This window comes from Oncorhynchus mykiss, chromosome 13 (genome assembly GCF_057628025.1).
Source record: "Oncorhynchus mykiss isolate SJ-2025 chromosome 13, ASM5762802v1, whole genome shotgun sequence".
Classification (NCBI taxonomy): domain Eukaryota; kingdom Metazoa; phylum Chordata; class Actinopteri; order Salmoniformes; family Salmonidae; genus Oncorhynchus; species Oncorhynchus mykiss.
Window position 1 is genome coordinate 20,726,817 of NC_143034.1, and position 13,795 is coordinate 20,740,611.

At 41.4% G+C, this 13,795-nt stretch overlaps 1 protein-coding gene across 2 annotated transcripts in view; it reads left to right on the plus strand.

Moving 5' to 3' along the window:
• The window catches only part of LOC149978762 (leucine-rich repeat protein SHOC-2), a 28,855-nt gene that overhangs the window by 5,563 nt on the left and 9,497 nt on the right, over nucleotides 1–13,795 (plus strand). For both annotated transcript variants that reach the window (XM_090195640.1, XM_090195639.1), the window contains exon 2: nucleotides 9,138–9,824. In XM_090195640.1, the coding sequence (XP_090051766.1) occupies nucleotides 9,549–9,824 (276 nt within the window). In that variant the 5' untranslated portion in view covers nucleotides 9,138–9,548. The remainder of the gene's footprint in view (nucleotides 1–9,137; nucleotides 9,825–13,795) is intronic.

Here is a 13,795-nt window from a genome sequence, read left to right on the forward strand (position 1 = left end):
TTACAATAAACATTTTCGGACTGTTTGGAACAATGTAAACAACACTAAATTATAAGCATACCAGAGTTTGTTGTAACGTTCGTGAATTAAATTTCCGAAATGGAATGGTTTATTTGTTGTTTACGCTAATTATTCAAGGCTCACTATATTTTATTTTAAAACTAAAATGGTTGATTGCATTTCAAATCATGAATGACTTGTATGCTGTGTGATATCATGAAGGAATTCATGATTTATTGATGCAGTACTGTAGCCTATTGAAATATAGGCCTAAGTAAGTTATGGTATTAAGAGTAAACAGGAGGTGCTCTTAGCCCTACAGCTCTTAGGCTGACAGCCTGGGGTGGCAGGTAGCCTAGTGGTTAGAGCTTTAGGCCATTAACTGAAAGGTTGCAAGATCGAATCCCTGAGCTGACAACCTAAAAATCTGTTGTTCTGCCCCTGAACAAGGCAGTTAACCCACTGTTCCTAGGCCGTCATTGTAAATAATAATTTGTTCTTAACTGACTTGCCTAGTTAAATAGATGTTATAAAAAAACAACATATGGCAAATAGAAATCAACTGGATGGTGTTCAGAGATAGATGGGAGGGGTTGAGTGGAGCTGAAGGATGGGACTAAAGACAAACAAAACTAATGTAAAATATAATGTGTCTGTAAAATGTATATAGTATGTATAAGCTGGAAGTAGAAGCCTAAGTGGTGGTGTTCATTAGTTTAATCCAATTATGGGAGGGGTGATAGGGTTGAAGGAAAATATCCCATATTTATTTACATATACATACACAGTACCAGTCAAGTTTGGACACGCCTACTCATTCAAGGGTTTAAAAAAAATATATATATATATATATATATATATATATACTATTTTCCTAATTGTAGAAAAATAATTGAAGACAAACTATGAAATAACACACATGGAATCATGTAGTAACCAAAAAAGTGGTGAACAAATCAACATGTATTTTATATTTGAGATTCTGCAAAGTAGCCACCCTTTTCCTTGACAGCTTTGCACATTTGGCATTCTCTCAACCAGCTTCACATGGAATGCTTTTCCAACAGTCTTGAAGGAGTTCCCACATATGCTGAGCACATGTTGGCTGCTTTTCCTTCACTCTGCGGTCCAACTCATCCCAAACCATGTCAATTGGGTTGAGGTTGGGTGATTGTGGATGCCAGGTCATCTGACGCAGCACTGTCCTTCTTGGTCAAATAGCCCTTACACAGCCTGGAGGTGTATTTTGGGTCATTGTCCTGTTGAAAAACAAATGATAGTCCCACTAAACGCAAACCAGATGGGATGGCGTATCGCTGCAGAATGCTGAGGTAGCCAGGCTGGTTAAGTGTGCCTTGCATTCTAAATAAATCACTGACAGTGTCACCAGCAAAGCACCACCACACTACCTCCTCCATGCTTCACGGTGGGAACCACACATGCAGAGATCATCACTAACTCTGCGTCTCACAAAGACATGGCGGTTGGAACCAAAAATCTCAAATTTGGACTCATTAGACCAAAGGACAGATTTCCACCGGTCTAATGTCCATTGCTCGTGTGTCTTGGCCCAAGCAAGTCTCCTCTTCTTATTTGTGTCCCTTAGTAGTGGTTTCTTTGCAGCAATTCGACCATGAAGGCCTGATTCACTCAGTCTCATCTGAACAGTTGATGTTATGTGCCTGTTACTTGAACTCTGAAGCATTTATTTGGGCTGCAATTTCTGAGGCTGGTAACTGTAATGAACTTATCCTCTGCAGCAAAGGTAACTCTGGGTCTTCCTTGCCTGTGGCGGTCCTCATGAGAGCCAGTTTCATAGCTCTTGATGGTTTTTGTGACTGCATTTTAAGAAACTGTCAAAGTTCTTGAAATGTTCCATATTGACTGACCTTCATGTCTTAAAGTAATAATGGACTGTCATTTCTCTTTGTTTATTTGAGCTGTTCTTGCCATATTATGGACTTGAGCCCTATTTGGTAAAATATATATTCTGTATACCCCCTACCTTGTCACAACACAACTGATTGGCTCAAACACATTAAGGAAGGAAATTCCACAAATGAACTTTTAGCAAGGCACACCTGTTAATTGAAATGCATTCCATGTGACTACCTCATGAAGCTGGTTGAGAGAGCCAAGAGTGTGCAAAGCTGTCAAGGCAAAGGGTGGCTATTTTGATGAATCTCAAATATATTTTGATTTGTTTAACACTTTTGGCTACTACATATGTTATTTCAGAGTTTTGATGTCTTCACTATTCTACAATGTAGAAAATATTAAAAATAAAGAACACCTAGTAATTCAAGGGTTTAAAACTTTTGACTGGTAGTGTATATATGGATGATTTATATAGCCAGGCACATTTAACAGGTAGATCTATAATCAATAACCTATTTTAAGTTGGTTTTGATCAGTCATGGAAATAAGTGCTGAAAACATTGTCTCCCTATTTAAAAAGATGTAGACACATTATTGCATTGGCTCTATGCACACTCACTGGACTCTACCCACACAGTGACTACACTGACGCTCCAACACATACACATGCATTATGACACCACACACTCAGTCGCACATAGACACACTCTCCACATACGCTGCTGCCTAGTCACTTTTACCTCTACCTTCATGTACATATTACCTCTACTCCTTTTATATAGCCTCGCTATTGTTATTTTATTGTCAGTATTTCATTTTTTTCTTATTTGCATTTTTTTTTTAATGTAATTATTATTTTTTTGTTGTTGAAAGGACTCGTAAGTAAGCATTTCACAGTAAAGTCTACACCTGTTGTCTTCAGGGCATGTGACAAATATAATTAGATTTGAACAAGCTGTGATGGAAAAATACTGTAGTTTTGGTACAGCCAGCTAGCTCAAATAATATTGCAATGTTGTCAAATGATAGGATTTAGAGAACGACCGATAATCTTCCAAGCCGACGTATCAGGACAAAATTGGCCATTTCTATTCTATCGGCCCCTATCTATTCGGTTTAGCTGATAGTCCTTCTACATAGCAAAGCTGCTGCTATGCCTGCCTGAGCCACGAGCATTGCACATAGGACCCATGGACTGTTTAGTGTTTTAAAAATTGTTTTTTTTTACCTTCTATAACAGTATTTGTTTGTTTGGTTTGTAAATGTGATATGGCGTGTGTAATGAAAATATTTATAGTTACCTCTACTTGAGTCATCCCCCTCCGCTCTCGCATTCCATGCCGCTTCCCATATTGACTTAGCCCCGCCCCCTTTCATTCAAGGAGCGCATTTGTTGTTGCTTCACCATGAAACTCTTGCGTTCAATCTGCATGGTCAATGCAGTTGTCATCAACATGGTTGCGTGTACGATGCTGTTTCATTTGATGACGATACATTGTGCTTAATGTAAATCCTCAAGCGTTCTATAACTACACTATGTGTTTGTCTTTTCTTAGCAAGTTTTAGCCGCTAATCGCTAGTTAGCTCGCTAGCTAGCTAATAAATGTACTGAGGCAAAGCTAGCTAATACAGCTTGATAACAGTGATGGTGTAGGCCTAAATCACCATGTTGTTTGCGCAACAGTATCTTCTAAATCAAAGAGGAATAGGCTAAGCATGACTATGTTGGCTACATGAAGGAACATTTTTAATGTAAGCAAAGATTATAGGGTCCCCTAGGAAATGCTGACTAACACTTTGGTACCTACCCTGTCACAATAACTCCTCCCTGGCATTTTCATTTCTTGTCATGTCAAATAACACTGTATTCTAAGTGCCCACATTCTACTTCCATGATTCCAACAGTTCACACAAGTGTTTTTGATCTAAATCGCAATTGAAACATTTGGTTAAAAATAAGGCTTAGATTTGTTGCCTGTATTGTGCAGTCCTATGTGGCAGTGTGGAAATTCTCAAATAAGTGCAGGAAATGCAGAAAAAATGTACTGTAAAAAATACCATGATATGATAGCCCTAGCTCTAATTGCACAATGCTGAGGAATGTCTAGCTGGGAAAATCAACCACTGCAGCAAGCTGGCTCATTCTCCAACAGGAAGGTGCAGTATTGAGAAATGGAGGAAGGTGCAGTATTGAGAAATGGATGAATTGACCAAAATAAAATATTTTAGTTAATTCACTAATAATAAGGCTTGTGTCGACGTGCCCGGACATGCATGCAGTAAGCAAGCATCGAATAACCCCCATGATTTCAGGGAAGTTAGGAACCAATATACACAGGCAGTTAGGAAAGCAAAGGATAGCTTTTTCAAACAGAAATGTGCATCCTGCACCACAAACGCCAAAAAGTCCATGGACTTAAGAGCACCTCCTCCCAACTGCCCACTGCACTGAGGCTAGGAAACACTGTCACCACTGATAAATCCATGATAATTGAGAATTTCATTAAGCATTTTTCTATGGCTGGCCATGCTTTCCACCTTTCCACCCCTACCCTGGTCAACAGCACTGCACCCCCCACAACAACTTGCCCAAGCCTCCCCCATTTCTCCTTCACCCAAATCCAGATGGCTGATGTTCTGAAAGAGCTGCAAAATCTGGACCCCTACAAATCTGCTGGGCTAGACAATCTGGACCCTCTCTTTCTAAAATTATCAGCCAAAAGTGTTGCAACCCCTATTACTAGCCTGTTCAACCTCCTCCTTCGTATCGTCTGAGATCCCCATAAATTGGAAAGCTGCCGCGGTCATCCCCCCCTTCAAAGGGGGAGACACTCCAGACCCAAACTGCTACAGACACATCTATCCTACCCTGCCTTTCTAAGGTCTTTGAAAGCCAAGTTAACAAACAGATCACCGACCATTTCGAATCCCACCGTACCTTCTCCGCTATGCAATCTGGTTTCCAAGCTGGTCTGGGTGCACCTCAGCCACGCTCAAGGTCCTAAACGATATCATAATCTCCACCGATTTGACAATACTGTGCAGCTGTATTCATAGACCTGGCCAAGGCTTTCGACTCTGTCAATTACCACATTCTCATCGGCAGACTCAACATCCTTGGTTTCTCAAATGACAGCCTCGCCTAGTTCACCAACTACTTCTCAGAGTTCTGTGTGTCAAATCGGAGGGCCTGTTGTCCGGAACTCTGGCAGTCTATGGGGGTGCCACAGGGTTCAATTCTCGGGCTGAATCTTTTCTCTGTATACATCAATGATGTCGCTCTTGCTGCTGGAGATTCTCTGATCCACCTCTACGCAGACAATACCATTCTGTATACTTCTGGCCCTTCTTTGGACACTGTATTAACAAACCTCCAGACAAGCTTCAATGCCATACAACACTCCTTCCATGGCCTCCAACTGCTCTTAAATGCAAGTAAAACTAAATGCATGCTCTTCAACCAATCGCCACCAGCCCATCCAGCATCACTACTCTGGACGGTTCTGTCTTAGAATATGTGGACATCTACAAATACCTAGGTGTCTGGTTAGACTGTAAACACTCCTTCCAGACTCACATTAAGCATCTCTAATCCAAAATTAAATCTAGAATCGGCTTCCTATTTCCCAACAAAGCATCATTCACTCATGTTGCCAAACACCCTCGTAAAACTGACTATCCTACCGATCCTTGACTTCGGGTGATGTCATTTACAAAATATCCTCCAACACTACTCAGCAAATTGGATGCAGTCTATCACAGTGCCATCCGTTTTGTCACCATATACTACCCACCACTGTGACCTATATAATCTCATTGGCTGGCCCTCACTTTGGCTGGCTGCCAAACCCACTGGCTCCAGGTCATCTATATGTCTTTGCTAGGTAAAGCCCCGCCTCATCTCAGCTCACTGGTCACAATGGCAGCACCCACCCGTAGCATGTGCTTCAGCAGGTATATTTCACTGGTCACCCCCAAAGCCAATTCCTTTTGTGGCCGCCTTTCCTTCCAGTTCTCTGATGCCAATTACTGGAACAAATTGCAAAAATCATAGCGCCCTCACTAAGCACCAGCTGTCAGAGCAGCTCACAGATCACTGCACCTGTACATAGCCCATCTCTAAATAGACCATCCAACTACCTCATCCCCATACTGTTATTATTAATTTGTTTTGCTCCTTTGCACCCCAGTATCTCTACTTGCACATTCATCTTCTGCACATCTATCACTCCAGTGTTTAATTGCTCAATTGTAATTATTTTGCCACTTTGGTCTATTTATTGCCTTACCTCCCTTACCTCATTTGCACATGCTGTATATAGACTTTTTTCCTATTGCGTTTATTGACTGTATGTTTGTTTTTTCCATGTGTAACTCTGCTGTTTGTGTCGCACTGCTTTGCTTTATCTTGGCCAGCAGTAAATGAGAACTTGTTTTCAACTAGCCTACCTGGTTAAATAAAGGTGGAAAAAAATAAGCTAACTAAGCACATGTGACCTGTTAGCAAAGATTACGATTATTAGCCATGTCATCTGTGGTGTTAGCTAGCTAGCTATATTAGCTACTCTAGCTAGCTATATTAGCTACTCTAGTTAGCTATATTAGCTACTCTAGCTAGCTATATTAGCTACTCTAGCTAGCTATATTAGCTACTCTAGCTAGCTATATTAGCTACTCTAGCTAGCTATATTAGCTACTCTAGCTAGCTATATTAGCTACTCTAGCTAGCTATATTAGCTACTCTAGCTAGCTGGCTAGATAAGCATGGTCCTAAGATATCAAATAGCTAGCTACGTTGGCTATTAGCTCCTAACATTAGCTGGTATTGCACCATTTTTAGCAATGAGACATTTCCCCCTTGTCCTTGTTAGATATTATGTACATTTATGGCTTGGTAGCAAATGCCATTGAGCTAGTTGTCATAGTAGCAGTACACAGCACCAAATGATATGAGCGATGGAGAGAGATGTGAAAGTAAACAGAGTTACAGCCTCATGCTATCCAATCGTAGCAGTAGGATACAAGTTAGAACCCGCCCATTTCTTGACAGATGGCCGAACTAGCCAATTGAGTTGTTTTGAATTTTGTCCTGGTAGGTGAGTTGTTTCCAGTTCTGTCCTGACTGCAGAGAAAAACAAATGTTTAACTGAAAATGACAAAAATACTAGTTTCATAAGCATCCGTGATCACATCATGAAGTTACGTCGAGCACTATTTACATTGAATAGATGTTATTTCATATCCTCAAACTAACAGCAGTGCCTACATGCCGGAGTGATGCTTCTATGCAAATGTTGTTAATCAGTAGGCTAATATATTGTGTATTTGGACCGCTTCACTTTTTCCACATGCAGCCTTATTCTAAAATTGATTAAATTGTTTTTTCCCCCTCAATCTACACACAATACCCCATAATGACAAAGCAACAAAAAAACGGTTATTTAGAAATTTTTGCTAATTTATAAAATAAATAAAATCCTCCCATTCTTCCCTGCAGATCCTCTCAAGCTCTGTCAAGTTGGATGGAGATTTGCACAACTTTCTCCTGGCTTCTATAGAGTTGTTTGATCGGGTTCAAGTCCGGGCTCTGGCTGGGCCATTCAAGGACTTTCAGAGACTTGTCCCGAAGCCACTCCTATGTTGTTTTGGCTGAGTGCTTAGGGTCGTTTTCCTTTTGGAAGGTGAACCTTCACCCCAGTCTGAGGCCCTGAGCACTCTGGAGCAGGTTTTCATCACGGATCTCTTGGTACTTTGTTCCATTCATCTTTCCCTCAATCCTGACTAATCTCCCAGTCCCTGCTACTGAAAAACATCCCCACAGCATGGCAGCACCATGCTTCACCGTAGGGATGGTGCCAGGTTTCTTTCAGATGTGACGCTTGCCATTCAAGCCAAAGAGCTCAATCTTGGTTCAGACCAGAGAATCTTGTTTGTCATGGTCTGAGAGTCTTTAGGTGCCTTTTGGCAAACTCCAAGCGGGCTGTCATGTGCCTTTTTTACTGAGGAGTGGCTTCTGTCTTGCCACTCTACCATAAAAGTTTGATGGGTGTAGTGCTGCAGAGATGGTTGTCCTTCTGGAATGTTCTCATCTCCACAAAGGAACTCTGGAGCTCTGTCAGAGTGTGGGTTCTTGGTCACCTCCCTGACCAAGGCCCTTCTCTGAGGCCACTGTGTTCTTGGGGACCTTCAATGCTGCAAAAATGTTTTGGTACCCCTCCCCAGATCTGTGCCTCGACACAATCCTGTCTCTGAGCTCTTCGGACAATTCCTTAAACCTCATGGCTTGGTTTTTGCTCTGACATGCACTGTCAACTGCGTGGCCTTATATGTGCCTTTCCAAATCCTGTCCAATCAATTGAATTGACCACAGGTGGACTCCAATCAAGTTGTAGAAACATTTCAAGGTTGATCAATGTAAACAGGATGCACCTGAGCAAAGGGTCTGAATACTTATGTAAATAAGGTATGACTCCACTGATCAGCCAAAACTAGATCAATAACTTGATGCATGCACACGCCCCTATTGAATATGCATTTACCTGTATTGTGAGTAGGCGTATGCCATCTTCATTTACAAGAGATTTACCATTCAAATCAAATTATTACCAATATGTTTTTTAGTTAGATTGGTAAAAACAAAGTAAAATGTATTGTTTGATTTTTAAAATTGGTACATTAATGCGTACATGGCTCTCTGGGGAAATTCTGTTATCAAAATGTTCACATTTTCAAGCGGCAATCAGTAGTAGAAACAATAGTAATGCGTACTCCCCACCCCTGGTTAGGTAAAAAGCTGAGGCATGGGGCTGGAGACATTGACTCACTCTCAAATTCATAGACAGAACTTTGGATGCAAGGATTAGTCATCCATGATATCAACATTAGCTTTAACCATGTTTTGAGGCTATATAGTGTTTGTTTACATTTTACTTTGTTTTAACATTGGAGTGAAACAAGCTTATGTTTCGGGTTCTGTTGGGGTGTGACAGTTGAATTAAGCTCATGAGGCATTTTTAAGTGTATATTCATCAAGAATCAATGGGTACATATCATTAGTCCAAAAATGAATGTTGCAACTGCTGATTGCCCCTTTAATGATATTGAATATCGGCCTAAAATATCATCCACCTGCCTCGTTTTTTAAATAGTTATTTTTTTACGGCTATTCACTAAGATATCAAATGTGATTTTGACTCGTCATTTCAAATATGATCACGTTGAACAGCCTTTTGACTCATTGTCTATGTTTTATTCAACAGCATTCAAAAAGCCCAAAGGATGAGAACCTTGATGACCTTTCTAGTCTGAACTGGCGTCAAACCGAACTGGGGGGAATCGTCTGCAGTTCAAACAACTAGGTGGCCCATGGCTGCCATCACCACTCCTGTCAAGTCACAGCTTCAAAGGATTTACTCCCCTATGGCGTTCTGAGAAATGAAACCGCTTGGATCACAGGGATTGATTTGTGAAGTAAATGTATAGGCCCACACAGGTATGTATCAGCTGGTGTGTTTATAAAGGTCGTCTCCTACTCTCATCCCTCTCCACGCCTACTTGTCGGTTGACTGCTTTTTTGAGGGAAAACTCCAAACAAACCAAGGAGAGTGACAGTTGGGGAGTTGCGGTCCCATGAGAGACTCCGCAGGGGGACCGACAATCACGTCGACGCCATGAGTAGTACTTTAGGTAACAAAGACAAAGACTGGAAAGAGAAGGACCTGAAAGGAGGTCCGACAGGAGGGAAAGAAAGGGAAAAAGAGGCCAAGGCTCTGGCTGGTTTAGGCGGCAAAGATTGCGGCAAGGATCCCAAGGCCAAAGGGAAAGACGCCAAAGAAGGAAAGAAGGATGCAGGTTCCGCGTCGCCTGCCGTCGCCTTCTCCGTGGACAACACGATAAAGAGGCCCAACCCGGCGCCGGGGACACGCAAGAAGTCCAGCAACGCCGAGGTAAGATGAGATGAAGACACTTTATCACAAAACACACAGCCTAATGTATCATAACGTACACATTATTTGTGGCTGAAAATATTTTTTTTTATCGAAACGCATATTAATTAGACTCATTATTTGTGTTCCTATGTGGTAGTTGGTAGAGCATAGTGCTTGCAACGCTATGGTCAAGGGGTTTGTTTCCTGCAGGGGCAACTCAGAAGAAAATGAATGCATGATACAATATACTTTATTGTCCATTTACATGGAAATTAATTTTGAAGTTACAGAGAGAGATATACATACATACATACATACATACATACATAACTGTTCAAAAGTTTGGGGTTACTTAGAAATGTCCTTGTTTTTTTTAAAGAAAAGCACAAAAACATTGTCCATTTTAAAATAACATCAAATTGATTAGAAATACAGTGTAGACATTGTTAATGAACGTAAGACTATTATAGGCCGGAAACGGCAGATTTTTTTTAATGGAATATCTACGTAGGCGTACAGAGGCCCATTATCAGCAACCATCACTCCTGTGTTCCAATGGCACGTTGTGTTAGCTAATCCAAGTTTATTAATTTATAAGGCTAAATTTATAAGGCTAAAAAAAAACATTTGTAATTGTGTTAGCACAGCTGAAAACTGTTGTGCTGATTTTAAAGAAGCAATTAAATTGGTCTTTAGACTAGTTGAGTATCTGGAGCATCAGCATTTGTGGGTTCAATTACAGGCTCAAAATGGCCAGAAACAAATAACTTTCTTATGAAACTCGTCAGTCTATTCTTGTTCTGGGAAATGAAGGCTATTCCATGCGAGAAATTGCCAAGACACTGAAGATCTCATACAACGCTGTGTACTACTCCCTTCACAGAACAGCGCAAACTGGCTCTAACCAGAATAGAAAGAGGAGTGGGAGGCCACGGTGCACAACTGAGCAAGAGGACAAGTACGTTAGTGTCTAGTTTGAGAAACAGACGCCTCACTAGTCCTCAAATGGACGCTTCATTAAATAGTACCCCCAAAACACCAGTGTCAACGTCAACAGTGAAGTGGCGACTCCGGGATGCTGGCCTAGGTAGAGTTGCAAAGAAAAAGCCATATCTCAATATCTCAGACTGGCCGATAAAAGATTAAGATGGGCAAAAGAACAGACACTTGACATAGGAACTCTGCCTAGGAGGCCAGCATCCCGGAGTCACCTCTTCCTTGTTGACGTTGAGACTGGTCTTTTGCGGGAACACTAAAATAAAACCACACTACAGGCTGATCCAACTTTGATGTAATGTCCTTAAAACAAGTCAAAATTAGGCTCAGTAGTGTGTGTGGCCTCCACGTGCCTGTATGACCTCCCTACAACGCCTGGGCATGCTCCTGATGAGGTGGCGGATGGTCTCCTGAGGGATCTCCCAGACCTGGACTAAAGCATCCGCCAACTCCTGGACAGTCTGTGGTGCAACGTTGGTGGATGGAGCGAGACATGATGTCCTAGATGTGCTCAATTGGATTCAGGTCCGGGTCAGTCCATAGCATCAATGCCTTCCTCTTGCAGGAACTGCTGACACACTCCAGCCACATGAGGTCTAGCATTGTCTTGCATTAGGAGGAACCCAGGGCCAACCGCACCAGCATATGGTCTCACAAGGGGTCTGGGGATCTCATCTCGGTACCTAATGGCAGTCAGGCTACCTCTGGCGAGCACATGGAGGCCCCCCAAAGAAATGCCACCCCACACCATGACTGACCCACCGCCAAACCGGTCATGCTGGAGGATGTTGCAGGCAGCAGAACGTTCTCCACGGCGTCTCCAGATTGTCACGTCTGTCACATGTGCTCAGTGTGAATCTGCTTTCATCTGTGAAGAGCACAGGGCGCCAGTGGAGAATTTGCCAATCTTGGTGTTCTCTGGCAAATGCCAAACATCCTGCACGGTGTTGGGCTGTAAGCACAACCCCCACCTGTGGATGTCGGGCCCTCATACCACCCTCATGGAGTCTGTTTCTGACCGTTTGAGCAGACACATGCACATTTGTGGCCTGCTGGAGGTCATTTTGCAGGGCTCTGGCAGTGCTCCTCCTAGCACAAAGGCGGAGGTAGCGGTCCTGCTGCTGGGTTGTTGCCCTCCTACGGCCTCCTCCACGTCTCCTGATGTACTGGCCTGTCTCCTGGTAGCGCCTCCATGCTCTGGACACTACGCTGACAGACACAGCAAACCTTCTTGCCACATCTTGCATTGATGTGCCATCCTGGATGAGCTGCACTACCTGAGCCACTTGTGTGGGTTGTAGACTCCTGTCTCATGCTACCACTAGAGTGAAAGCACCGCCAGCATTCAAAAGTGACCAAAACATCAGCCAGGAAGCATAGGAACTGAGAAGTGGTCTGTGGTCCCCACCTGCAGAACCACTCCTTTATTGGGGGTGTCTTGCTAATTACCTATAATTTCCACCTGATGTCTATTCCATTTGCACAACAGCATGTGAAATGTATTGTCAATCAGTGTTGCTTCCTAAGTGGACAGTTTGATTTCACAGAAGTGTGATTGACTTGGAGTTACATTGTGTTGTTTAAGTGTTCCCTTTATTTTTTTGAGCAGTGTGTGATTATTTATATATAAATATATATATATATATATATATATATATATATATATATATATATATATATATATATATATATATATATATATATATATATATATATATATATATATATATATATATATATATATATATATATATAACATTTTAAATAAAAATCTGGCAGCTTCATTAAATAGTTCCTGCAAAAGACCAGTCTCTCTATATATTTATATTCAATATATATATATATATATTTTTTAAATGTAATTGTTTTTTTTGGGAGGGGGGATACTGTTTGGACAAGGGTAGCCCGAAAAAAGCCACTTAGGCGGCCCGCCCAGGACTTTTATTTGCAGAAACAAACCTGTAATATATGCCATTTAGAAGACACTTTAACCCAAAGTGACTTATAGCAGTGCGTGCCATCCGACTGCTGAACAATCTGTCTTATATATTCAAAAAAATATATATAAATAAAAATATAATGCAACATGTAGTGTTGGTCCCATGTTTCATCAGCTGAAAAAAAAATAAGATCCCAGAAATGTTCCACAGCACCAAAGATTATTTCTCTCAAATTTTGTGCACACATTTGTTTACATCCCTGTTAGTGAGCATTTCTCCTTTATCAAGATAACCCATCCACCTGACAAGTGGGGTATATCAAGAAGCCGACTCAACAGCATGATCATTACACAGATGCACCTTGTGCTGGGTACAATAAAAGGCCACTAAAATGTGCAGTTTTGTCACTCAATGCCATGGTTGTCTCAAGTTGAGGGGGCTTGCAGTTGGCATGCTGACTGCAGGAATGTTCACCAGAGCTGTTGCCAGAGAATTTTAATGTTAATCTCTCTAACATAAGCCACATCCAATGTGATTTTAGAGAATTTGGCAGTACGTCCAACAGGCCTCTCAACCGCAGACCACATGTATGGAGTTGTGTAACTTTTGGATACAGATGTAAAGTATGTATAAAAGATAATGGACCAATATTATTTTCAATAAGATCATCTTTGAGAACAAATATCTATAGATATTATTACAAATGTCTAAAATTAATGTTTGAGTCACTCCGATAGCATAAGCCATGGCAAAATTTGTAGTATTCCAGGAAATTAGATTTAAAATGGCACATTTGTCTCCGCTACATGGCAAATTGTGTAGAAATGTAAAAAGGAAATGGGTTGGCGTCCACACCCCTGCCACACCTACCACCTAAGCCCAATTTTGATCCAGAAAAAAACGTATTATTATTATTATTCTACATCACACAACACAGCGTTTCTCAAACTCAGTCCTGGGGACCCCAAGGGGGGCACATCTTTTTTTATTCTAGCACTGCACCATTCATTCAAATAATCAAAGCTTGTCGATGAGTCAATTTTATTTAAATCC